At 46.1% G+C, this 27,500-nt stretch overlaps 1 protein-coding gene across 1 annotated transcript in view; it reads right to left on the reverse strand.

The window, feature by feature from the left end:
• LOC125288947 (partitioning defective 3 homolog B-like) overlaps positions 1–27,500 on the reverse strand; it is a 164,832-nt gene that overhangs the window by 26,558 nt on the left and 110,774 nt on the right. The window contains 3 exon segments of the mRNA XM_048235663.1: positions 3,497–3,769; positions 8,172–8,258; positions 26,896–27,055. Coding sequence (XP_048091620.1) covers positions 3,497–3,769; positions 8,172–8,258; positions 26,896–27,055 — 520 coding nt within the window.

Raw genomic sequence — 27,500 nt, forward strand, 5'->3', positions numbered from 1 at the left:
GCCAGGAGAGAGGGATGAGGGGCAGCAGAGAGGGATGAGGGGCAGCAGAGAGGGATGAGGGGCAGGAGAGAGGGATGAGGGGCAGGAGAGAGGGATGAGGGGCAGGATGAGGGGTGATGAGGGGCAGGAGAGAGGGATGAGGGGCAGGAGAGAGGGATGAGGGGCAACAGAGAGGGATGAGGGGCAACAGAGAGGGATGAGGGGCAACAGAGAGGGATGAGGGGCAGGAGGGAGGGGCAACATGATGGGGCAGAGAGAGAGGGGGCATGAGGGGATGAGGGGGGCAGAGAGGGATGAGGGGCAGGAGAAAGGGATGAGGGGCAGGAGAGAGGGATGAGGGGCAGGATGAGGGTGAAAGTAAAGGCACCGTGAGGAAAGAGAGGGATTAGAAGGGGAGGGATTAGAGGGGAAAAAAGAGTGAATGACCATATGAGTTAGAGAGAAAAAAGAGAGAATATGGACCCTTTCAAGAGAGTTCCATTATCAGCATCATAGTTGGCCCCATAAGACTTCCGTTTTAACATTCCATATGTTATCTTAATGCAGAAGAAGTAGATTGGGACCTAAATAGAACGTTCAAGCATTGTTTTTGTTTTTATTGTTGAAAGGGTCTATAGGAGAACATGACACAAGAGGGGAGAGAAAGAGGAGAGGAGGGAAGAATGGGATTAAGGGAGAAAGGGAGAGCAAGCGATAAAGTGAAGGAGAGAGGGATGGTGCTGAGAGAAGTGGAGAGGGAGGGGAAAAGAGAAGAATCAGGCCCAAATGGCAGCACGTTTTCATCACCTGTTTATTAAGCTTCTCTCCTTCAGCTCCTTTTCACTGGTCACAGAACAAGAGTTCGGTTAAGGAAAAGGCTAAAGGTATTACGTTCCCTTTATTTAACACACACACACAGTTGATTCTGTTCAGTGGAGGGAAATGCTCTGGGATACACCATGTGTGTGTGTGTGTGTGTGTGTGTGTGTGTGTGTGTGTGTGTGTGTGTGTGTGTATATGTGACAGAATGTGATTGTGGGTAGACACATGTGTGTGATCACACATCAGACATGGCGCCTTTATTCAGTCTGTATCTTCCTTTCTGTCAGTCTGTGTGTGTGTGTGTGTGTGTGTGTGTGTGTGTGTGTGTGCAAGGAAGAAAGGCAGTCTTGCTAGAGAGAGTGATTCGTTTGCAGAGAGTACATTGCCTCTGGACAGATGATAAAAGGTGCCAGTCAGAGCAAATACACACACACACACACACACACACACACACACATACACACACACACACACACACACACACACACACACACACACACACACACACCTTCTACGACAGCTGAAAAGTCAAAATATGTGCAGAAATTGATAAAAGGATCCCTTCTACCTGCCGCAGGGGAGCAGAACTTAACAGCAAAGCACTTCTCCTCCTCCTACTCTTCCCCCCCCTCTCCTTTTACTCTCCCATCTCTCTCTCTCCATCTCTCTCTCCCCTTCTCCTGCACTCTTCTCATCCTCTGTTCCTGGCCTGTAGGACAAGTTGCATAATGAAATTTGACAACGGCAGGCGGGCCCTTCCGACAGGTCGCCGCGGCGACGCCGTGTAATCAAATGTGACGTGCATCTCTAAATACACCTGTCAGGGAAGACTTAATGAAAATGTCTGCCGCGGAATTATGCAGATGGCCGTCAAAAGAGCCCCGGGCTCACTCCAACAGTAGAGGGCCTGTGACATGCACGCACACACGCTCACACACGCTCACACACACACAGTTATGTGACTACAATATTTGAATTGAATTTGAGGTGATGCACAAAAACAAACGTATCTCCTTCTCTATGTGTGTGTGTGTGTGTGTGTGTGTGTGTGTAAAAAGAGAGCTTAATAAAAAAAAAAACTTCCCTAATGGAGACTGAAATGCGCTGCCACTCCCCCCCACACACACACACACACACACACACACACACACACACACACACACACACACACACACACACACACACACACACCTCTCATCCATGGTTCAGTCTCTCTGTGTGTGAGTCAGGCCCCTGTGTGTGAGCGGGCTCTTCTTAGAGGCGAGTAAATTAGGCCTCCCTCTCCACCGTGTCATGTGTTAGTGCCGCGGACACGCATTAGCCATCTATTATGGCTAAAACAGCCAGCCGAGACAAAGAGCCCCCGCGAGACGCAGCCAAGCACTGCACATCACCTCACGTCACACCATACCGCGCCGCGCCACGCCGCCACCGGTGTCACCGCAGGAGAGGAGTGAGAGAGAGAGAGAGAGAGAGAGAGAGAGACGAGACGAGACGAGACGAGACGAGCTGGGTAATTAACCATCGAAACAACATAGAGAGAGAAGACACAATCATCACGAGCAGAGGAAGAATGGGGCGAGAGAGAGAGAGGGGGGGAGGAAGGGAGAGAGGGAAGGTGAGGGAGGGAGAGAGGGAGAGAGAGGGCAGCTGATGGAAGAAACAGTGAGAGGAAGAGAGGATGGAGGAAGAGAAAGAGTGGGACTTCACAGGACCTGTCAGGGCCGGCTTTCATTAGTGAGAAACTCCACACCCTGTGCGCAAGGGACCAGAGGTGTCTCCATCACACACACACACACACACAGAGACACACACATAGACACATGCGCACACACACACACACACACATTCACAGACACACACACACACACACACAGAGACACACACATAGACACATGCACACACACACACACAGAGACACACACATAGACACATGCACACACACATTCACAGACACACACACACACACACACACACACACACACACACACACACACACACACACACAGGCTCACAGACACGGACACACACATACAGACACACACTATTCCACTTCAGAGACACCCGCCATTGACAGACTGACTGATGCGGCCGCTGACAGGGTTGCTGTGGCGACTGCCTGCCGGTCGCTCCAGGGAGCACCAGCCCACTTTTCTCCCCACCCGGAAGAGCCCGGGGTCCGGGGAGGCCTGCGTGTTGGAGCCGCACGTCGGCTAATTACCGGAGCCAATACACTAGAGAGTGCCAGAGCCGTCTAGACTCAAGTGTGTCTATGTTAGAGCTCTACAGAGAGCCTGATTGGGGAGAAAAGAATCAGAAGGCTCATATGGACCCTTTCAACAATAAAAACAAAAACAATGCTTGAACGTTCTATTTGGGCCCCAATCTACTTCCTCTGCATTAAGATAACATATGGAATGTTAAAAAGGAAGTCTTGTGGGGCCAACTATGATGCTGATAATGGAACTCTCTTGAAAGGGTCCATATCTTTAAGAATTGGTCATGTTAGTGGTCGTTTGGTAACTGGACACCATGTCCAGTGTTCTGACCGGAGAGCTTGGAGCTTCAGGAGCCTCCAAGTCCAATTTCACCAATTTCAAGTTCATCATAGTCTACTAGCTGAGATCTCAGGTCTCAGGGGTTTTACAAGAATAAAAGTTGAAAATTTAAAGTCAGTCTCTCATTGGTCGCTCACCTGTCCGTCACTGCTGGGGGTGGGGCTCTCTGCTTGTTGACTTTGGCGTAGAGGCCCTCGCGCGGGTCCTCACTGGACGACTCCCGGCTGTGTGAGTGGACGTGGGCGAGGGTGGGGGAGGGGGCGTGGGCCAGGTAAGGGGATTGGGCAACAGCGGCGGTGGACACAGGGGGCTGGCGGAAGTTGTTGATGCGGGCGTAGTTGGGGTCCAGATCGTCGTCCTCCACATCCGGCAGCAACACTCGGTCAGGAGTGGGGCTGTCCACCTCACTCCTGTCCAAAAATAAATAAATTCATGAACACACGTGCCACAGAATAGATGGAGCCTCTTCATTAGCTTACGCTCATCCTGACATACTGTAACTGTTCCATTGGCAAGAGAGACATAAAACACCTAGATGTCTAAATCTGTAGCAGTCCAATTAGAAAACCACATTAAAAAAATGTGCTATTATTAATGTAACCTCAAGGGAAGCAGAATTGAATGCTACGCTAATCAAAGCGCTCTGCACCTGACAAAGCCAATGAGTCCTGTGCAAAGGAATGAGAAGCCCATCATTTGAACAGTGTGTGGTGAGGATTGCTGTGATTTATGCGAAACCCATCGGAGTGCTCACTAGAGGCCCTGTGTGACACCGTAATAATGAAAAGTAACAATGTTTTCACTGCTTTTTCGCACAATTACCTCTAACCAACTGAAACGCGACACATCATTTATTTCTGTTCGCACAGCTCCTGTGAGGGACCACACACACACACACACACACACACACACACACACACACACACACACACACACATACAGCATGCTAATTGCGGGAATATCCAGCAGGATCTCAGGACGCATCAGTCTCATCTGCATTTGTTTCAATGTGTGGAGTGTGGCACCAGGCAGCACCAATAGACTATATCAGTCCATTAAGTACGAGTGATGTCTGTCTGTGTGTGTGTGTGTGTGTGTGTGTGTGTGTGTGTGTGTGTGTGCGTGTCTGACACTGAGAGCCCAACTGCATTGTGACTTCCCTGAGGACTGCCCACAGACAGAAACCTAGAAAGGTAGAGAAAGCCACTACAGAGAGAGAGAGAGAGAGAGAGAGAGAGAGGGAGGAGGAATTAAGAGAGAGAGAGAGAGAGAAAGAGAGAGGGAGGAGGAATTAAGAGAGAGAGAGAGAGAGACAGAGAAATAGAGAAGAGAGAGAGAGAGAGAGAGAGAGAGAGAGAGAGAGAGAGGGAGGAGGAACTAAAAGAGAGACAGTGAGCGAGAGAGAAAAAGTGAAATAGAGAGAAAGAGAGAGGGAGGAGGAGTTATGAGAGAGAGAGAAATACAGAGAGATTTAAGAGCAGTGTGAAGAAGCTACCATTGAACCCGAGTGAGGAGAAATAGATAGAAGCAAAGCAAATGAGAGAGAGAGAGATGCTTATTCCCTCGTTCTCAATCCCCATCCTCAGAACGAGACAAAAACATAGAGAGAAAGGAAAGAAATGGAGAAAGAGAATAACCAGGAAGAAAAAGACAAAGAGCCTGTGAGACAAAAAGAACAAGAGCAGCCCTGTAGCATTTCCCATCAGCCATCAGTCCCGGGAACCCCCACCCAGCGCTGCAGTCACACACATACACACACGCACAACACACACACACAGGCAACACACACACAGGACACACACACACACACACACACACACACACACAGGCAACACACACACACACACACACACACACACACACACACACACACACACACACACACACACACACACACAGGACAACACACACACACACACACAGACACAGGACAACACACACACACATACACACAGGACAACACACACACACACACACACACACACACACACACACACACAACACACACACACATACACACAGGCAACACACACACACAGGCAACACACACACACACACACACACACACACAGGACAACACACACACACACACACAGGACCACACACACACACACAGGACAACACACACACACAGGCAACACACACACACAGGCAACACACACACACACACAGGACAGCAGGGGAGAGATGGGCTCGTAATTGGTTAACTAGGAGGGCTGTACGTCTGGGAAACATATTGTCTGAAAGGTATGTCTCTCTTTAAAAAATGGCCACTGAGTGTGTGTGTGTGTGTCGGTGTGTGTGTGCTAGGTGGTGAGACAGGCCAAACCTTCTGAGGGGCTTTGAGGGAGGGGTCTGTGTGTGTGTGTGTGTGTGTGTGTGTGTGTGTGTGTGTGTGTGTGTGTGTGTGTGACAGAGTGAGGTGGCGGGGTGAGAGGAGGCATCTAGACAGCTTAGCAGAGGATTTAATTGGATCCAGATGGAATTTCCAAACACAATTACAGCACTGATAAGGCTCCTTATGAGGAGAAGGGAATACAGAGGGTGTGTGTGTGTGTGTGTGTGTGTGTGTGTGTGTGTGTGTGTGAGAGAGAGAGAGAGAGAAGAAGAATCACCAAGAATTGGTGATTCAAGATGGAGAAATTTGGACGAACCATTTCCAAACCCTTTTTAAGAAAGTGGAATCAGACCAAAGCAGGGACCAAGAAAATATAATAATTAAATTACAGAGCCTAGAGTCCTCAGTCAAAGACTACCAAAATCCACTCGACTCCCTCATCACAGAGCAGGAGCTTCTAACCCAAATTAACAAACTGAAGCCTAAAAAAGCATATGGACTTGATTGTATTTTAAATGAGATGCTAAAATCCCTTGACAGTAAGTTCAGAATGGTCATGCTCAAACTACTCAATCTTGTCCTGAGTGTGGGTTACTTCCCAGATATCTGGAACTACGGACTAGTTACACCCATCTTCAAGAGTGGAGATAAATTTGACCCCAGCAACTACCGGGGCATATGTGTTAACAACAACCTAGGAAAGGTATTCTGTAGTATTATTAATTTACGGCTCCAAAACTTCCTTATGGAACACAGTGTCCTGAGTAGAAGCCAGATTGGATTCCTACATAATTATCGCACTTGTGACCACATATACACCCTTGCACACCCTAATTGAAAAACACTCAAAACCACAACAAAATATTCTCATGCTTTGTCAACTTCAAAAAATTCGACTCCATTTGGCATCATGGATTATTTTACACATTAATTGAAAGCGGTGTGGGTGGAAAAACATATGACATTGTAAAATCTATGTACTCAGGAGCTAAGTGTGGCATCAAAATAGGATCCAAAAGAACCCAACTCATCCCCCAAGAACGTGGAGTGAGACAGGGCTGCTCATTAAGTCCAACTTTATTTAATATATACATCAATGAGCTAGCCAGCATACTTGAAAAATCATCAGCTCCTGGACTCACTCTACATGACAGTGAAGTCAAATTCCTGCTCTTTGCAGATGATCTTGTCACAGAAAAGGGAGTCCAGACTCAACTAGACCATCTTCAAAAGTTCTGCCAGACCTGGGCCCTGGCTGTTAACACAAATAAAACAAAAATATTAATCTTCCAAAAAAGATCCGGATACCGGGGAAGTCAACCCATATTTAGATTAGGACCTAATGAAGTCGAACATGCACCAGATTACACCTACCTAGGCCTCAGAATAAATAATAAAGGATCATTCAACATGGCAGTGAATGAATTAAGAGACAAGGCACGCAGGGCTCTTCATGCCATAAGAAGACAAAATCCCTTCGAAATCCCAATCTGGCTAAAACTGTTCTCATCAGTAATAGAACCAATTTCCCTTTATGGCAGTGAAGTGTGGGGCCCACTTGGAAATCAGGACCTAGATAAATGGGAAAAACACCCAGTTGAGATCCTGCATACTGAATTTTGTAAAGCCATTCTAAAAGTCCACCGGCACACAACTAATAACGCATGTAGGGCAGAACTAGGCCAATACCCTCTCCTGATAAAAATTCAGAAAAGGGCAAACAAGTTCATCAAACATGTAAGTCTGAACAGGAAGACACAAAAAGACATGGCTTCCAAAAGACGAGCGTCTATGCCAGCAGTGCAGAGATGATGTTGTTGAAACCGAATTACACTTTTTAACTGAATGCCCAAAATTCGCAATAAATACTTCCCAAAAATGAAAGAAAAAATCCCTGATTTCTATGACCTACCAGACCTGAATAAAATACTATACCTATTGGGAGAAGACACAGACAGCTGTATTACTGCTCCCCTTTATGTCCTTGCCTGTCACCAGCTGAGAGACACTGAGTGATTTTTGTATGCTTGTACATGTGACACACACAGACACACACACACACACACATGCACCCCTCTCTCACAGCCACAGCCACATTCACTAACTCAACACAGTCCCCCCATGTTGTATATACTGTACCATACTTGAAGTTTCTACGCAGTCCACTTTAGATTTGTGCCCTGATATATACCTGTACCTTGTATATACCTGTATAATTGCTTAGATCCTGATACTGTGCTTTTATGTAACAATTGCTTTGGCAATACAAGTGTCATATTTGTCATGCCAATAAAGCACCATTTGAATTTGAATTTGAGAGAGAGAGAGAGAGAGAGAGAGAGAGAGTATGTGCACGTGTGTGTGTCTCCCTGTCTTTCCCAGAGACCATGTCAATCAGCTTCCTGCCCAAAAGAGACTGCAGAAGTGTTGAGACACAGACACACACACACACACACACAGGCATGCCTCCTTACCTTGAGCCTTCAGTCTTGCGGTCTAATTCCTCCTCACTCAGAGCATCAAGCTTGCCTTTAGCTTTGTCTTTGTTTTTCTTCCCGAACCTGGAACAAAGGAGAGAGGGAGAGAAAAGGAGGAAGAGATGGAGAGAGAGAGAGAGAAAAGGAGGAAGAGATGGAGAGAGAGAGAGAGAGAGAGAGAGAGAGAGAGAGAGAGAAAAGCCTTAACATCTCACCAAAGTGGCATCCTTCAAAGCTCCCCTCCAGCATCCCTACTAGGCAGCAGAGCAGAAGCCACCGGAACAACAACACCACACACACACACAGCTCCCCCAAAATCATCCCAGCCCCACCGCAGAGATTAGGTCCCGTCTCTCGTACACAGGCACACGCACACACACACACACTCTCTCACACTCTTTCTCTTGCTCTCGCTCACACACACGCACATATACACAAACATTCATCTCTCTCTCACACACACTCACACAGACTCTTGTATGTGTGTGCACTCACTCTCTCTCTCTCTCGCTCACAAACACACACACACACTCATTCATTCTCACACACACACTCACACATACTCTTGTACAGTATGTGTGTGCACACAAGACATCTTTGGTGCACCAAATCTTCAGGAGACACTTCTAACCCTTCTGAAGGCTTGCACTGATTGGACTCAGATACCCGGGCATGCTCTGGGCAAAGCCTTTACAACTTACACATCCTCCTGTTCAGAAGCCTGGTGCTCACTGTTCCTCATGTGGGACAGAGAGATCGAGAAATAAGAGAGGGAGAGAGAGAGAGAGAGAGAGAGAGACAGAGAGAGAGAGAGAGAGAGAGAGAGAGAGAGAGAGAGAGAGAGATGCATACACACAGAGACACAAAAAACACATAAATATTAAGACCGCATAAAATGGTGAATGGGGCAGAGAGCGGGAAACGGAGAGAGAGAGAGAGAGAGAGAGAGAGAGAGCGAGAGAGAGACAGAGAGAGAGAGAGAGAGAGAGAGAGAAAAAAGGACAAAGAGAGGAAGACATTGAGACATGGATAAATGAATTAAATGGGAATCTGGGGGGGGAGAAAGCACAGGAAAGAATGAATAAAAGAGAGAGACTTTCTGGTTCAGTGCTGGGGTAATGCATAGGAAGAACTCTGACTGGTTTCATTAACCCAGCATGAAGTACATGAGTGTGTGTGTGCGGTGTGTGTGTGTGTGTGTGTGTGTGTGTGTGGTGTGGATGTACTGTATGTTGCATGTACATGCTGTGTATGTCTTGAAAGTCTTTGTGCATGAACAACACACCAGCTGCTTTCTCCAAGTGTGGTACCTGCTCCATTATTGATTCCCTGCAAACTTCAAATTAGCTTTGCATCACTTGCAAATCATACAACACACACCTATTAGCCCACAGATCCCCCCTGACAACATTCAGTCAGCACACAATGCAGCACAGTTCTTGTGCAAAGATCAGTGTCTAGGTGTATTGCATTTGTTAGACATCCCTGGTTGAAAATTGCATCATCCACTGTGGCCAACACACACACACACACACACACACACGTACACGTACGTACACACACACACACATGTACACACACACACACACACACACACACACACACACACACGTCTGTCAAGGTGCCTGATGAAAGAGGAAGTGTGTGTGAAGTGCTGTCATTAAAAATGATGGCAAGTGTGTGAAGGGAATCCATATAGTAACCACAAAACTCTTTTTTTCTCTCTTTCCCTCTGTGTGAGTGCGTGTGTGTGTGTGTGTGCGTGTGTGTGTGTATGTGTGTGTGTGTATGTGTGTGTGTGTGTGTGTGTGGCTTTGACATTACACAGCTACAGCCATACTTGATAACTACTTAATTCCAGCCAGGTACAGACTGTCAGACCGTTAAAACAGAGGGTCAGAGACACAAAGAAACTAAATGAATAACTAAGTAAAAACTCACACAGATACATATGAGGATAGAATGTAACAGATATAGCATAATGACATCAGAAAAGTACAAAACATGTCAGAATAGAAGGTGCAATGCAGACAGACACACACCCATTCCATTGTCTTGTCAAGCTACGGTCTAATTATATAATGTCATGTTAGAGTTATGATGCATTCAAATTGAAAATGTATATTTAAGAGCATATTAGACATGCAATTTCACACATTATCAGCCAACAAAATCCTTATTTGCTCTGCATTCTGTTAGCGACAACTGAGCAAAAGGAATTTGATCTTGCACAGTCTGGGCCTTAGTCTCACCACTAGAGTAAATTTACCTCATTAGATGTACTGTAATAGACAGACATTCTCTCCCTGGAGCAGGTGGAGTTAGAGATGGAGACTACCTCCATCTGTAAAACGACACTACTTACTGTAGAGTATATACTGTACGAACAGAGTCCTGCCTAAGAATGATAGTTAGATTTACCCTTCCTTTGATTTGGGTATGTCTAGTATGACAGTAATCGTTTCACTTTTTCTCATGCAAAAGTGTATCATGAGAGTACAGTGTTTTGATTTCTTTGAGCTTATTTCTATAGAGAAACCAGCCACATCTGCTCCCTCGTTTCAAGCATGCACGGTTTAAATAAAAGATCTTTTGAGTGATTCTCAGAACCTGCCAACTCTCTAAAGGATCTACAGTGTGTTCTATATTAAAGTCCCATTATTCCAAAACCCCTAACATGTTAAGGGGCTTTAAACATTAGCATGTCCGTTTTAACAGCTTGATGCCCAAAGCTGCAGGTAAAGCCAGCGCAAAGCCCACTGCTTGAGTGATTACCACTGATCTGGGAACTGCCTGAGGTCAGTCACACACATCCACCCCACGGACATGCATACGTGTGTATGTAAATATGTACACATGTAAGCGTGAGAAGGAGAGTCCACATGTTCTTATGTGCATGTATCAGTGTGTGTGTGCATGTGTGTGTGCATATGTGTGGGTGTGTACATGTGTGTGCGTGTGTGTGTGTGCATGTGTGTGCGTGTTTGTGCATGCATGTGTGCATATGTGTGGGTGTGTGCATGTGTGTGCGTGTGTGTGCATGTGTGTTCGTGTTTGTGCATGTGTGTTCGTGTTTGTGCATGTGTGTTCGTGTTTGTGCATGTGTGTTCGTGTTTGTGCATGTGTATGTGTATGTGTGGGTGTGTACATGTGCGTGTGTGTGTGTGTGCGCGTGTGCATGTTTGTGGGTGTGTGCATGTGTGTGCGTGCATGTGTGTGTGTGTGTGCGCGCGCATGTGTGTGGGATAGAGCAGCAGCGAGCTTGTGGAGCACCTCTACCACCCCCACCCCCCCCCTGTCCGCCCCCCGGTGCTCTTAATGACTGTATTTATCTCATTAGGCCGGAGCTATCTAATACCAGCGTCTGCATGCGAGCGCGCCTGCCAGCTCTCCGCTCTCTCATTACAGCCCCCAAACCGTGGTCTGCATGGCAATGAACCGCTAGCACCACACATGCACGCCTCATACTCCCTCTCTCGCTCACACACACACACACACACACTCTCTCTCTGACATATGCATTAATTCTCACACACTTGAACACATATATAGCGTAAACATTATGCCCTTGCGCTCAGTCTCACACACATGCTCACATACAATAAACATCTGCACTTATTTCTCATACAAACACGACTATGACATAAATGTGTGCTCTCTAATTCAGTCACTTGTCTGACACACAGAAATGCATATGCACTCTGACCCATATACAGTATTTTCAAACATAAACACATGCACACATGAGTTCTGACAGGCATATGCATACATACACACACACACACACACACACACACATACATGTAAGTGCTTCACCACAGCAAACTTGCTCTCTCAAGCACACATGCACGCAAATGTAAGTGGTCACACTCAAATAGGCACTTGAACTGAGTCTAGGGTGGACAAACGGACGAGGATGAGGATGGTAGTGAGATGATGAAGGACATGAGTGGACCGATAGAGACAGTCTGACAGAATCAATAGCTAGTTGACAGATACAGTCAGACATGTGGAGTATGACGGGGGAGCCAATCGATGCACTCAGATACACGGAGGCCAGTGATGTATATAGTGAGTGGAGTAGGCCTATAAATAAATGAATGACTGTAAAGTAATTAAGCCATTAGTTCAGCTCTGCTGGCCAGGCTGCTTATGGCTTCGGCTTTGGCCTCTCCTCTCCGGTGAGCAGGCACACTCGACACGGAACCGTAAATGCAGACATTCTGCTGTCCAACATCTCTTACAGACACATGCACACACACAAAGACACTAAAACAACGGGTAGCCTAGCCCTGGAACATACAGAGCCCACGGCACAGACACTGACATCAATCCAAGAAAGCAGACTGACAAAGAAACACGCGCACGCACGAACACACGCACACACAACACATCGCGACACATACCACATACACACGCACGAACACACGCACATCTCAAAGACTCTCGTCACACTCACAATACCACCACACTGTTCCTCTGGGTCATGTGTTACAAGCAAAGAAGGCGTGCACACCACCAATATCATGTCATGGTAACCATATGCAGGTGAAAGTGCCTATACTTGATTGTTGCACTGCACTGATATTGTTGTGGCACTGTCGATACTACACAGACAGCAAGTCACTGTCATGTCAACCATTCTGAATGAACATAAATGGAAATGAACTAATGAAAGAGATGGTTTTCAAATAGCCCCTCTTTTACATACAGTACACACACCCACACACCTTTCCCCAACTCCATCCAACCCACCCCAAATCCCCGCCGCACCCTGTGGACAGCCGAGGGATACAGGAAATGAAATATTTATGCAGCCGAGGTAAATGGCCGGCCGGTGCAGCTCCCAGGGAAGGCAGGTTAGCACGCGCTAATGATTTAGGTCTGTGCCAGAGCTGCCCTGGGAAGCCGATTAGCATCGCTAGCGCGACGGAGGGAGGGAGGAGGGGGGAGTGCGGAAGTGGAGGAGGTGGAGGTGGAGAGATTAGAGGGCCTTGTGTGGACTCCAAGCCACGGGTGGCTAGGTTAGCATTAGCAAGGCCTTACATCTAGGAGAGGTTAGCGTTCCCTGTGGCGCCGTAGTGTGAGCCTCTAGCTTGGTTTGGGAAATTTGTAAAATAAAAAAAAAGGAAACACAGTGTGTTTACACTGTCAATAGCTTAAAGCAGGAGATTTGGTAACACAACTCTGGAGGGATGTGGTCTCGTGGTGTGATGCCTCACATAAAAAAAGCAATAAGTACATTTGATTACAGAGAACAAAAAGCCCTGTTCACACTTAAAGCCAATTCCCACTAGTCAGCTTGGAAAGGTTTTGGTTATAAATGAACCCAAAGAAGAATCTCATGGTTTTTAAAAGAGACCCCCCAACCCCCTTCTCGCCCAGCACCCTTTTCAAACGGGTGGTCTGGCAGTCTGAGCTGATCATTATGTGTGCATACATTAGCAGAGCCTGTCGGTATCAGTTGGCTCATCCCAATGTTCCTTAATTAGGATTATCTGTCAAAGTATGACGAGGAAACACCCCCCTCTGTTTGACCACTCCTCCTCTCTTTCTTCTCTATCTTTCTGCCATTGTCTTCTTTCCTTCGCTTTTATTTCCTGTCATCCATTTCGTTTCTCCTACCGTGTTCGGATCTGGGGGCTGTGGGGATTTCCCCATCAGGGATGGACACAAAGACAGAAAAACTCCTGACCTCTTGCTATTAATAAAAAAATTTCCTCTGCTCCATCTCTTTCTTTCATTCATTCCATCCTTTCACACACATACACACACACTTTCCTGGTTTTCTTGCAGTTGAAACCCCCCCCCCCCCCAAAAAAAAAAAAAAAACAGAGCCGAGCTGAAATCAAATCCCCCACGCCGGACGCAGAAGGAGCCAAGCAGCCACCCAGTCACCACACACAATGGGAACCATTATGAACCATCACACGCACAATGGGGGAAAATCCCATCTCCCCAACGTACACTCCACAGCACAGCACAGCGGCGCGGCACGGCACGACACAGCATGGCTCAAGGGCACAACTTCTCCCTGGCCGTCATAGAGCCGCTACTGGACGAGTGGGTGCTAATGGCTGGACTAGCCTGAGGGAGCGCTTTCCAGTGCTAATCTGTGGGAAGTGTGAATGTAGCGAGCGCTAGGAGACACACAGAGGAGGAAGCCTGTAACTAATACATCTCTCAGCTCCTGACATGCTGCCAGTACTGCGGAGAGCCCTTTCTTTATATAGGCACATCTGTATGCTGTACAGTCTGTGTGGATCTTGAGCGGAATATTGTCGTGATGCCAGTTCGATGAACTAGATCAGTCGATATCCTTTCAATGAGCATGAGACATACTTCCTTAGAGCTGGCCCTGGGCAGACTGAATGGCAGTGGTGCTTTGTGTGCTGCTGTTTGTCTCATACTAGCAGGTGGAGGGATGCAGCAAGGGTGGGGTGGGGCGGCCCCACATTTCCCAGCAGTCATCCTCAATGCATTCATTATCCCCTCGACCTGTGGCGACTTCAAAGGGAAAGGGCCGGTAAGAATAGGGGAGAGGGAGAGAGAGAGAGAGAGGGAGAGGGAGGGAGAGAGAGAGAGAGAGAGAGAGGAGAGAGAGAGAGGAGAGAGGGAGAGAGAGAGAGAGAGAGAGAGAGAGAGAGAGAGAGAGAGAGAGAGAGAGAGAGGGGAGGAGAGCGAGGGGAGAAGGGGCAGCGGACAGATTTCCACGCTCCTGCCTCCTGAAGCACGTCAGGGCTCTCTAATGAGGTCCCACTGCCCGGTTGGATCAGAGACAGCCGAGGTGGTGTCAGCCAGTCCCCCTGACCTTTCCCCGACAGACAACCACCACAACCGCAGCAATCCCAGAACTCCAAGAGGGAGAATTGGGAAGCCTGGCTGCCTGTTGCCATGGCTACATCATGGGCACTGGCCACAGGTACAAGGAGCCAATCAATTAGGCTAAGCGATTTTTTTCTGTTTCAAATAGGCTTTCATTAGAGTCCATATTGTCCTGTGGTCCAGAAGTCTTTCCATGTATGCTGTGTATGCACCATTTAAATGGATCTAATTATGGAACTGTATTCACTTTCAGGCCAGAGTGGGTGTGCTAAACTTGAAACTTGAAAAGCTGTAATTACTAAATAACTGAAACTTCTGGTGCAACTATGACTCATCATAGATTGTTCTGATGTTTTTGCGGACTCTTTTCTTTCGAGGCAGCACTGCAACAAATACACTTCAATAGGTCATTAGAAGCCCTGCTGACAGTGTTTTTAGCTTTTGCTCGACTAGTCACAGTGCTACCCCTCCGAGACCTACATTAGCCTTTGCCACACTCGATGAAACGACTCAGACACAGACATTAGCCCGGACGTAGCGCCACTGCTCCCCACGCTAACCTCTCCCGACTCCCATTACCCCCACCTCTGTCTGAGACACTGCAGACGCAGCAATGAGATTTAGCATTGCGCGCACTCGGCGCTAACCTTTCCCAGCTTCCCATTAGCGCGGCTCTCTGCACTGTCTAGCGCCGGACTGTTAACAACTAAAATTAGCCTTCCCGAGCGCACTCGTCTCTGCACATGGCGGCCTCCCTCGAGTCCCCTGGTTTAGTCTCCCTCTTTCCTCTGCGCTGGCGCGGAGAGTTCACCCGGGTGGCATCAGAGGTTTTTTCTTTTGTTTGGCAGCGCTACGAACAGGAAAGAGAAAATGAGCGGGAGGGATGCTAGCAGTGGGACGCTCATTACAGAACCCCCCTAGGGAGCAGATGAAGGGTGCCTATGTGTGTGTAGTGGGGTACAGGCTATTGGTGGTGTCAGTGTGTGTGTGTGTGTGTGTGTGTGTGTGTGTGTGTGTGTGTGTGTGTGTGTGTGTGTGTGTGTGTGTGTGTGTGTGTGTGTGTGTGTAGTGGAGTACTGGCTATTGGTAGTGTCTGTGTGTGTGTGTGTCTGTGTGTGTGAGTGAGAGAGAGTGTGTGTGTGTGTGCATGCGTATGTGTGTGTAGTGGGGTACAGGCTATTGGTGGTGTCAGTGTGAGTGTGTGTGTGTGTGTAGTGGGGTACTGGCTATTGGTAGTGTCTGTGTGTGTGTGAGTGAGAGTGAGTGTGTGTGTGTGCATGCGTATGTGTGTGTAGTGAGGTACAGGCTATTGGTGGTGTCAGTGTGTGAGTGTGTGTGTGTGTGTGGTGGGGGGTAGTTGGGCATGATGTGACATGACTACAGATGGCTGCATTTGCTCGTCTCCGGGGTCCCAGTGGAACCTTTAGCAAGCAAGGGGAAAAGAGTGTCACCTGGACAGGTGTCTGGTGGTGGCGGCCGTGGTGGTGAAGGTGTTCAAACAAACACGCACGCACACACACACAGCTATCTATTTCTTGGTGTCTTCTGCCAAACAGAGACTCAATTCTTACTGCATATGTACACACAGGCAGACACACAAACACACCGGCACAAAACACATATACAGTACACACACACACACACACACACACACACACACACACACACACACACAGAGGAGAGAAAGGCAGACCCTATCTCACATGTACACACATGCTACAATTTCTGAGTCTGAGGGATAGAGAGGATGAAGCTAGAAGAGGGTTTATTTTCAGTGCTTTGTTATAATACCAGATAAATAACCATTCAACTAAAAAAGAGCCCTAAAAGTAGCTAGGGAGAGAGAGAGAGAGAGAGAGGGAGACAGAGAAAAAAAGAGAGAGACAGTGAGTGAGTGAGAGAGAGAGAGAGAAACAGAGAGTGCAACTCCCAAGGCGTGTTTGGGAGAATAAGTAGCTTAGGAAAATATAAGCAATGCAGCGGTTTGCAGAGGCAGCAAGCTCACTTAATCTAGCCGAAGAAATGCTATCAACATTATTAGATTGATCTGTATTTATAGCTTAGTGATCTCTATGGAGAAGAGTTGGTAACGCAAGTGGTGAGAACTTCTGCGAGAGTGGTAGAGAGAGGGAAGGGGGAGTCAAGAGGAAAGAGAGACAGAGAGAGAGAGAGAGAGAGAGAGAGGGGTTTAAATAAAGGAGGAGTAATTAGCTGGTAGATCTGAGAAACAGAAAGAAAAGGATTAGCTCTCTAAATCCGACCCTTGGCGGCAGGTGGAGGCTCTTGATTGAATTTTTATAAAAAGACTGGAGTGGGGAGGCTTGGAGAAACGAGAAGACAAAGAGAAGAGCTAGTTTATTATGAAAAAACACACATCTGAGCTTCCTCTACATGCACGCAGACACAACAAATACACAGGCAGTGCTAGTACCAACACACACACACACATACACTCATAAACACAAACACACACTAATGACAAGTGTCTACTTAAACTGATGTATGTCTACTTTAAGACCCTCATCGATCCAGTCCACACTTACAAATGCACACACAAGCAGACCACACACACACACACACATAAAATCATGAATTGCTAGTCTGACTGCTATCTGACAGCTCTAACTCAACGATCAGACCAATCGTAGCTGTTCTGAACACAAAAGGCACCGGCCTGGTCTGTGTATAATTAAACTGTAATGAACCTCCTCTTCCTTCTGGGACTAATTAAATCTTTTACTTTTTATTCCCTCATATACATTCTGCTATAGCAGCATTTTATTTCCTAATCAGAGCACATAAGTGGCCCACAATCACGGGCAGATGAGATAATTAGGCGCCTGGCAAACGTCCTCACTATCAATTTAGGCCACTTTAAATCTCCAAAGCTGACTAGGATAATTTACTATTGTACATATTTAATACATGTATTCACCTCGCTTTCCTTTCATAAATAATTACGGTGGAAACAGACAGAAAGCCCTTTTTTTTGGTGTGGAGTCGCTCTCATGGTTATTCAAACTTGACTGTGGCGTCCGATGCTGTGGGGCCTTTTTTCTGCAGGTTGAAATAAAATTCAGAAGTTTCTTGAGTGAGCTGCGCTGTAAAAATGGAGAGGACGGAAAGGCCCAGTGGGCAGGAAACTGGACGCGATCGATGAGCACTTATGTGACAGTGTGTCGCTTCTTTGTTGTGGCAGGCCAATCAGTCACCGCAAGCCATTCAAGAAGTCCGGCGGCACAAAACTAGTCTGTCGGACAAAGGGAGCGAAAGAAAGAGCAGGAAAGAGAGAAAGAAAGAGAAGGAAAGACAGAAAGAAAGAGCAGGAAAGAGAGAAAGAAAGAGAAGGAAAGACAGAAAGAAAGAGAAGGAAAGAGAGAAAGAAAGAGAAGGAAAGAGAGAAAGAAAGAGAAGGAAAGACAGAAAGAAAGAGAAGGAAAGAGAGAAAGAAAGAGAAGGAAAGAGAGAAAGAAAGAGAAGGAAAGACAGAAAGAAAGAGAAGGAAAGACAGAAAGAAAGAGAAGGAAAGACAGAAAGAAAGAGAAGGAAAGACAGAAAGAAAGAGAAGGAAAGACAGAAAGAAAGAGAAGGAAAGACAGAAAGAAAGAGAAGGAGACAGGCAGAGGGCAATAAGCTGGCTGTGGGGTGGGGGGGGGGAGTGGATAAGTAGCCTCAGAAAATAGCTGGCACTTCTACACTCACAGAATAGAACACATCCACAAAAGTAGGAGACATCCAGGGGAAAAACAGTGCTAAGAAGAAAACAGCGATACGAGACATTTACAAAAGCAAGTGTCTGGTAAAATGCCGGCCTTCGCTGGCGACGATCGGTTAATATGGATTAGGCATTGCGGCGAGGGAAAGGTTAACGCGTTGCCCGCGCTTCCTCTTGCTGGCTCCCTGTTGGGCGTAAGAGCCACTTAACCTTTCCCAGGAGAAAGGGGACTGGCCACACGGGCGCCGCGGGACAGAGGTCATCAATCAGCGGTGTGACGCGTCCACCTCAGGAGCATCCACACAGCGGGACCAGTCCGCCTCCTGCGTGGACCGGCCCGATACCGTGTGCCCTTTCACACGCCGTCATTTAGTCATTCCACAAGTGGACACGTCTATGGTCGGAACACACACACACACACTCGCTGACTCATACTGCCGTTAACATGCACGTGTGCAAATGCACACACATATATAGACACACACTCTTATAGATGCTTGTAGCTATATCCAGCAAACTGTCAGTAAGTGCACACACACACGCGCACACACACACACACACACACACACACACACACACACACACACACACACACACACACACCTCACCTATGCTCACAGCACATTACTATCTATGAGTATTCTCTAGATGTACATAGTACGTAAAGGATCTTTTATTAGTTACATGATGAAGTCAGATAAGAATGAGCAATAACAATAATAGGAGAAAAAAATGGTACAAAATATACCCCAAAAGTGTTACAAATGACAATATCATTAGCTAGGAATTCAAGGGAAATAATTCAGAGGGGCTTGTATCACAGGCAGTTATCTTATCTTAACAATGAGTTTATAACATGGTAATTACCAAGAACAGAGCACTTTTAAGCCATGCCAGTGCGCTAGCATGACAAGCTCCATCACACCGGCCATGGTTTGGTTAAATAGTAACAAGAGAGCTGACAGAAATGACTAATCTTCAGAGAACAGGCCTAAAACAACCGCCATCCATCTACAGCTGCCTCACGACCAAACACCAGCTGATCAGCTGAACCTGAGCGTTTAAAACTGAAGCTAAAACAGTCACTTTGACAACTGCCTGCACAGCTCCTGCTCCGGTTATGAACCTCCGTCACCAGCCAGAAAAAAGTCTTACTGAAGCAAAGCTCTCCCAAGCAGAGGAATGCCTGCTCCGAAATCTCCATGTGAAGACAGGACAGCCCACTGACAATCACACAGAGGACAGGGAGCAACCATGACTGATACCCATTCATATTCATGAGTAGTTTTTTTTTTTTTTAATCTGTACTCTCGCTTTTTTTTCCTTCTTGTTGCGCTTGATTGACAAAACACATCAACACAAACAAATTAGGACCTCGTCGCAGAAATGAGGACCAATTTGAGCGATATAAATAAATAAATAACTTATTTATTTATTTATATCGCTCAAATTGGTCCTCATTTCTGCTGTGTGTGGTGGGTGATAGCACAAACAGCTTTATCCTCCCCGCCCAAATGTGATGGAATGGGGGAAAAGGACAATAACAAGATGTGCACAACTTAAATGTCATGCTCGGAATAAAATTACACTGGCTTAAAAATGTGGTTGGAAAGTGTGCTAAATATTTGGATTGGGCAGTGGTGTGTAGGGTTTAATCCTGGGAGACGGGATTCCCGGGAAATCTGATCAAAACTATTTCCCGATTCCCGGGAAATGTTATGACGGGAAACGGGAAATGAAAGTAAAAAATTCCAGTGCGCTCCTATTGGAGTGCGCGTCTATTGTTGTTTTACGGTAACGTTGCATTCAGTAGCCTACGCAGCAGTATCTACCGCCTAAGGATGTCTACTGCCAGCTTTGTATGGGAGCATTTTAAAAGACTTGAAAATGAAAACGCAAAGTGCATGTTGTGTGACCGGATTGTCAGGTGTTCTGGGGGGTTATTTAATTTATTTGAACTCTATGATGTTTAAAAGATAAATATGCCTGTCCTGCCTTAATAAAGAAACATTTGGTTAACTTCGAGTGATTATTCCCGTTTGCAGCCGTTAACAAATCTCAATAGCCACATCATGGATTTAGTTTATCAGAATGGTTTAGGAATCATTCCATGGTTTACTTTTAGGAGATTTCGTCCAGTTTTTTATAATGGAGTTCTGTAATATATTGGTTTTATAAGGGTTGCCTAGACAATCCACTTGGCATTTCATAGTTAGTGCTGCGGCAGATAGGCCTATCACACACGCAGCAGAAATGATAATTGCAAACTTTGTTGATGGACATAAACGGTGTTCTTTTGGCCTAATAATGTTACAAATAATATAAAATGTCAGTTTGCGATTTGGGGAACGATATTTGAGTGATATCATACATTACTTGGGCTAAAACAACAACTACAAAAAACAGCTATTTCCGATTCCCGGGAAATAAGGCCGCCTTTTCCGGATTTGATAAATCCATTTTTTAGGAAAAAATATTAAACCCTAGTGATGTGTGCGTGTGTGGGACAGTGGTGTGCTTGTGTGGGACAGTGGTGTGCGTGTGTGTGTGTGTGTGTGTGTGTGTGTGTGTGTGTGTGTGTGTGTGTGTGTGTGTCATTAGCATTGTGGTGATAGCACACTAATGATACACATCGCCTATATTTAAACATGGTTCTACTCTATTTATTTATGCCTAATCTACACATAATGAGCAGCCTCAACATAATGACCCCGCCTACAACCCGACTTCCTTACTACTGACTGAGTAATAATAGCTGTGGCCACCCATCTTCCTTAGTACTGAAGACTAGAGCAAACAGAGCTGCTGAATTCGGGAAAACTAATCTGGCCTGTCAATATTTACATGATTGGCGCTGATGATGACACGCATTTGAAGGGCACCCCAATCTGCACTTCACAGCCGTAAAGGGAAAAAGTCAAGGACACATTTCAACACGAGGGCACGTTTCAACACGTATGTCTAAATGCATGACCTGTGGTGGTGTTGGGCCCTTTTCTAAGCGTGTTCATTAGGTGTGCTGTGTCCAGGGAGGTCCTTACGGGCCTGTTTTATTGGGCTGTGTAAATCCCCGCCTCTCTGAGGTGCAGTAAAACACACCGGCACCTGGACGGACAGTGTGAATTATGAACAAAATAAAGGAGTGTAGGGTTTAGTGTTATTCCCAAGGTCTCACTCAAAGATGCCAGGGCCTGCAAAGGGACCTCACTGTGTTCCGGAAGGGACAGATTTACGTCAGAAGTACAGCAGACTAACTTTGTGGAATGTGTATGCGTCACTTCATATACCTCAGCTAACATCAACACTTTAAACCACTATTCCATGGGTTAGCTTGACAAACCAAAAACAAGTATTTTCCTTGAATATTTTTCTATTTTTTTGGAGTTTACGCTAGTGAGGACTCCATGTAAACTTTTCAGTCACTCACAGCCAAACAACAAACAGAAGTTCAGGCTCTGATAGTTTAATTATGTGCATACCCCACATGAAATGACCAAAAGAGGAAATACGTTCTACATGGTTCCATAAACGAGGCATATTGCACAGTGTGTACAAAAAACTGACAAACCCTATTTATGCTTGAAAAGTGGCCGGATCATTTCTTTCAAAAAATCCCCATACCAAGGATTTGCTGTGTCACCACATTAATCCCCTGCTCCTAAACAACTCCAGTTGAGTTCGACATGTTTACTCAGTTTGCCTCACGGTCATTAGTGGTGGCAAAATTAAGCGAATTAAAGAATAATCTCCATTTCAGCCCATCAAAGATTACTGTCAAGGCCCTTGGCTTTTTTGGAGTAAACAACACAGTGTGACCCTGACTTTTTCACTCGCACACGACTCTGGGAAGGCGAGAGATGACCGGCTTTTTTGCCGGACACATCTGTGATCTGCCAATGCCACGCCAAGTTGGAGCCGACAACCGCCGCGTTTTTGGGACTGGAGTGTGTGTGTGTGTGTGTGTGTGTGTGTGACCGGAACGGGGGCCTGGCTAATGGGCTTGGGTCGGTGCGTAATCTCGCACGCGCTCAGATCCGGACATCGGATGGATGGGAAATGGCAAGCGGCAGATTTGTAAACAGAGGATCAGAGAGGGGGCTTTCATGTCCGTAAATCCTCTGGCAAGATGGCACTGACTTAATCGTCAGGGGCCCTGGCGGCCTGCCTGCCTGCCTTCACGCGGGGCTAGAAGAAACAGGCGAGGATGAGGAGAGGAAATGGAGAAGAGGGTGAGGAGAGGAGAGGAGAAAGGGATGAGAGAGGAGAGGAGAGGAGAAAAGGATGAGAGAGGAGGAGAGGAGAAAAGGATGGGAAGAGTTGACATAGATGCTAACGCAGCGCTCCCCATTTAGAAGATAAATAAAGAGCACTGGGTTAAGTCTCGACTGATAACTCCGTTCCCAGAATAGCCACCATGACCATATGGGCAGTAATGACCGAGCCGTGCCTTAATGCCACTGGTGAAGTTTCAAAATGTCATTACTGAGGGACACACTCCTCCATATCTTAAAACTGATCAGTATATCCATATGTGCTGCACAAACATTACAGTCATCTAAACCCCCTTAATTCAGAGTATCTGCACATATACGGATATATCATGCACAGACTACTACAGTAGAAACAAACAGCAGATAATAAAATAGCTTTAATGTCGAGCAGCATTAAATGGTATAGATCTCAGATAGTTACCCAGACTGTTCTGTGAGCCTACAGGCTCCAAAGTCCCAGCAGAGGGAACTTTAAAAAGATGGGGAGGCACAGGAGTTGGTGGGCATTGGGAGAAAAATGGCCACTGGGGTATTTTCCTCCATTATCTGAACGTAATGACTGTCTCTCTGTCTTCCGCCCACTCCACTGTGTAATCTTGGAATCTACTGTGGTTCTGGGACGAGTCTGCCTACAGGGACTCACTGGCTGATCACAACATCAATGGCCCGACTCGGACTCAAACAGAAAGAGAGAGAAAGGGATGGAGAGTGAGAGAGTGATAGAGAGGGGGGGTAGGAGGAGGAGGAGGTGCAGATAGGAGAAGAGGCTGAGCAGAGAGTGAGGCAGCCATTTTGTAGTGTACCGAAAGTGGGCAGTTGCCATGGTGAGCTGGGCAGGATGAGATTGAGAAGGCTGAAGTGGGATATGGTTGACTAATGGACAGAAAGAGAGAGAGAGTGAGTAAGCCCAGTCCTGCTTGCACCAGAGACTGAATACTGCACTTACAAACGCCAATATAAAAGGGACGATGGCCAGGGCTGCCCAATCTGTCATAAAGAGTTTGGAAAACACAACCCATACAAGTTTGTGGGCCATTACAAAAATGGCCTAAATGATTCATGAATAGTAAAAGTAGCTCTTCCCTTCAAAAGCCCAGCATAGTATGGGACCAGAGAACTGATGGCAGGGAAGAAAATAAAAGTGGTCTAGTATGAAGTGGAAAGAGAGAGAAACACAGAGAGAGAGAGAGAGAGAGAGAGAGAGAGAAGAAAGAGAAGAAAGAGAAAGAACAAAAATAAAGAGACAAAGACATAAAAAGACATCTTCCAGTCAGCAGTCGTCTTTTGTTTTTGGGATGGAAATAGCCACTAAGTCCTACACAATCTGCAACAGCTGCCCATTCAAACACTGAATGGTCCGCTCGTCCTCGTCCTCCACCGCCTCGCTCAGTCACACGCAGGACAAACAAAACATCTTGCATCCCCTTAAAGGGGACCCGAGAAATCGCAGCCTGACTTCAATATCCTATTTGTTCCACGTGACGGAGAGTTACACCCATGTGTTTCCAATCCCGATTTCTACTTTCGCCAACGCAGGGGGAAAAAAATAACATCCAAGACCTGCAATTAGATCGAGCTAGAAAGCATTAAGGCTAATTAGCTCATATATCACATTCAATAACAGTGCTCTCGTGAGCACGACAAGCAGACCCGCAAAGTGAAAGGCTTGGTGTGAAGTCTGGAAGTGTTTACGCGTTTCTTCATCTCAAGCGCAACCTCATCTGACATGCGATTTGGCTGGCGCGCCTCAATTCCCATTTTAATGTTTTTCTAGGAACTTAAAGTCATCAAAGTAAATCAGGCAACCGTGCTTCAATCTGGCATTGAGGTATTTTAACCCTCCATCACAACGGCAACGTTCTCTCTTTCCAACATTTGCCCGCCCCGTTTGGAACGAGAGGAAAGAATCTGATCCTGGATCAGGCTCTATATGAACAGATAACAATCAGACCCTCAAGGGGCTTGGAAGGCATTGTGCGAATGCCAGTGCTGAAAATAACCTGCCCGTATGGTAAACGAACCCGGTGGGAGTCCCTCCTCACACATCAGAGACGCTATAGACGTCTCGGTTCCCAGGCCTACAGTGCTGTCTCTCTGTCAGCCAGACATCCACTCATCATCAACAGACACCAGCTGTCATTCCAGTGGCCATTCCTGGTAAATAAGACATCGGACCAATCTGTCCATCAAACGTGGAGCGTGCGATGATCTCGGTGTGCTTGTCCTTTGTTCATTTCAGTGAATGACGTGAGCATGCACATACATGAATATTGAAAACCCAAGGGCAGATATGCATCTGCTTAGTATAGATATAGAGAGATAATGTAACATGCAGTTGTGTGTCCAGATGCATGGAGATAAGCGGTGTATCCATATTTGCTTCCATCTTATCTGCAGAAGCAGAGATGCTCTTAACACAAGACCAGGCAGTCTGTCAGTAAGTAAGTCAGTAAGTAAGTCAGTAAGTAAGTAAGTATCTATCTATCTATCTATCTATCTATCTATCTATCTATGACACAGGAGTCTCTTAACACAAGACACAGGAGTGCTGTTCTGACATGTCTTGATCATTCGGCTCACACTGCCTAGCAGGAAATCTGCTAATCTTGTTTCATTACAACCAGAATCAACTTGCCAAGGCTCTCTAACATGTTCAAAACCTACCATCTCCTTGACCAGCCACCATGTTCAAACCATCTCCTTGACTAAACATTAGGGCAGAGTGAGATACTTCACTATCAGATTTCTTTTTCACCTGACATTTCAAGCTGAGTATTTTCCCCGCTAGTTCAATCCTAGGGCATGCCACTGGTGTGTGCCAAGGTAATTTCCACAGAAGTGTTGTCACCGATTGGATCTGGGTGGTGCATGTGTGGTCCACTGGTTTCCAATCAGAACATCAAACAGAGAAAATGTTCCTAATGTTCTCTCTGGTCCGAATCTAGACCTGGGGAACCATCTCCAGAATAATCAAACCAGACCAGAATAATCAAACAGGGTAAAATGACACTGGACTAGAAGGCAATGTCCTAAATGGATGACATCAGTGGTCAAAAAATCTGTTCTTTTCAAATGTAAAGGCCACAGCAATAAGAACACCCACTGTCGTATCACTTTAGCTGAAGCCTCCGACATGTCCGGGCAGATACCATATCCTCTCATTAGCTGTCATAGTAGTTAATGACCAGTGGCATTGCAGTGTCACATCCTCCTTATTTCTCATTGACATGACAGCTTTGCATAAATTCACAGCCATAAAAGCTGATGCCACATCTTGAGAAGCTGCCATAGCAGCAAATAAGACAGCTGCGAAGCCAATTACTGATAATGATGACATGATGATGCCATTATATCCTTAGAAATCATTGGTCAGGAAACCAACAATGAACGCCAATGATTTTACTGTGTCTTCCATTGAATATATTATGGATAACTGCTTCATAGCATTTATTTATTTATGCTTTATTTTACCAGGTGAGTCCCATTGAGATCTTTAATCGCTGGGAAAATGTTGTGATTATCAACAAGCTGATAACTGACAATGAACCACAAGCAGGTTCAGCTTGAAGCAATTTCACAAACAGACAGCATGGATTTGCTACATGATGCCAAGGGCATACTGAGTACATAGTGTATTAGAGCATACTGAGTTCATAGTGTATTAGAGCATACTGAGTACATAGTGTATTAGAGCATACTGAGTACATAGTGTATTAGAGCATACTGAGTACATAGTCTATTAGAGCATACTGAGTTCATAGTGTATTAGAGCATACTGAGTACATAGTGTATTAGAGCATACTGAGTTCATAGTCTATTAGAGCATACTGAGTACATAGTCTATTAGAGCATACAGAGTGAGTTTGTACATCTCTGGCCGGAACACCGGACTTCTTTGACTGGACCCTACCTGAGCAATCCAAATTTCCTCTTGGTCTTCTTCTCCGGGTCATCCGATTTGCTTTTGTCTTTTTTCTTGTCCTTCTTTTTCTTCTTCTTCTTCTTCTTCCCCCCATCATCCAGCTCCTGGCTGGGCGTGTCTCCACCAGAGGTCTCATCGGAGTAGTCATCTGAGAGGAAGAGGAAATGGAAGGACAGGAAGTCAGGCGGACTCCATGGCAACATACATTCACTCTAGTCCATGTGTAAAAAACAAAACCAAAAAAACATCAACACAAGAACATGCCGACATACTGGCACAGATATGTAAGTATAGTCACACACACACACACACACACAGTTTATTTATTTAGTTTTTGTCTTCAGTTGTTTCTGTGGAGGAAATCAACCATACTCCTCAAATGGGGGGTCACATTACGCCTACCGTGCTCCAACAACTCTGTGTGTAAAAGAAGAGGATTGAACACTGGCCATGAAACACACCACACACACACACACACTCCTATTAAAATGCAGATGGGTTTGGCCGCCATGTTAAGATGGCCCAGGATTTATTCATTAAGAGTCTGGAGCGAACCTCAAAAGCCCTCGTCTACTCCCTACTCTATCTCCCGC

This window comes from Alosa alosa, chromosome 23 (assembly GCF_017589495.1).
Source record: "Alosa alosa isolate M-15738 ecotype Scorff River chromosome 23, AALO_Geno_1.1, whole genome shotgun sequence".
NCBI classification, from domain to species: domain Eukaryota; kingdom Metazoa; phylum Chordata; class Actinopteri; order Clupeiformes; family Clupeidae; genus Alosa; species Alosa alosa.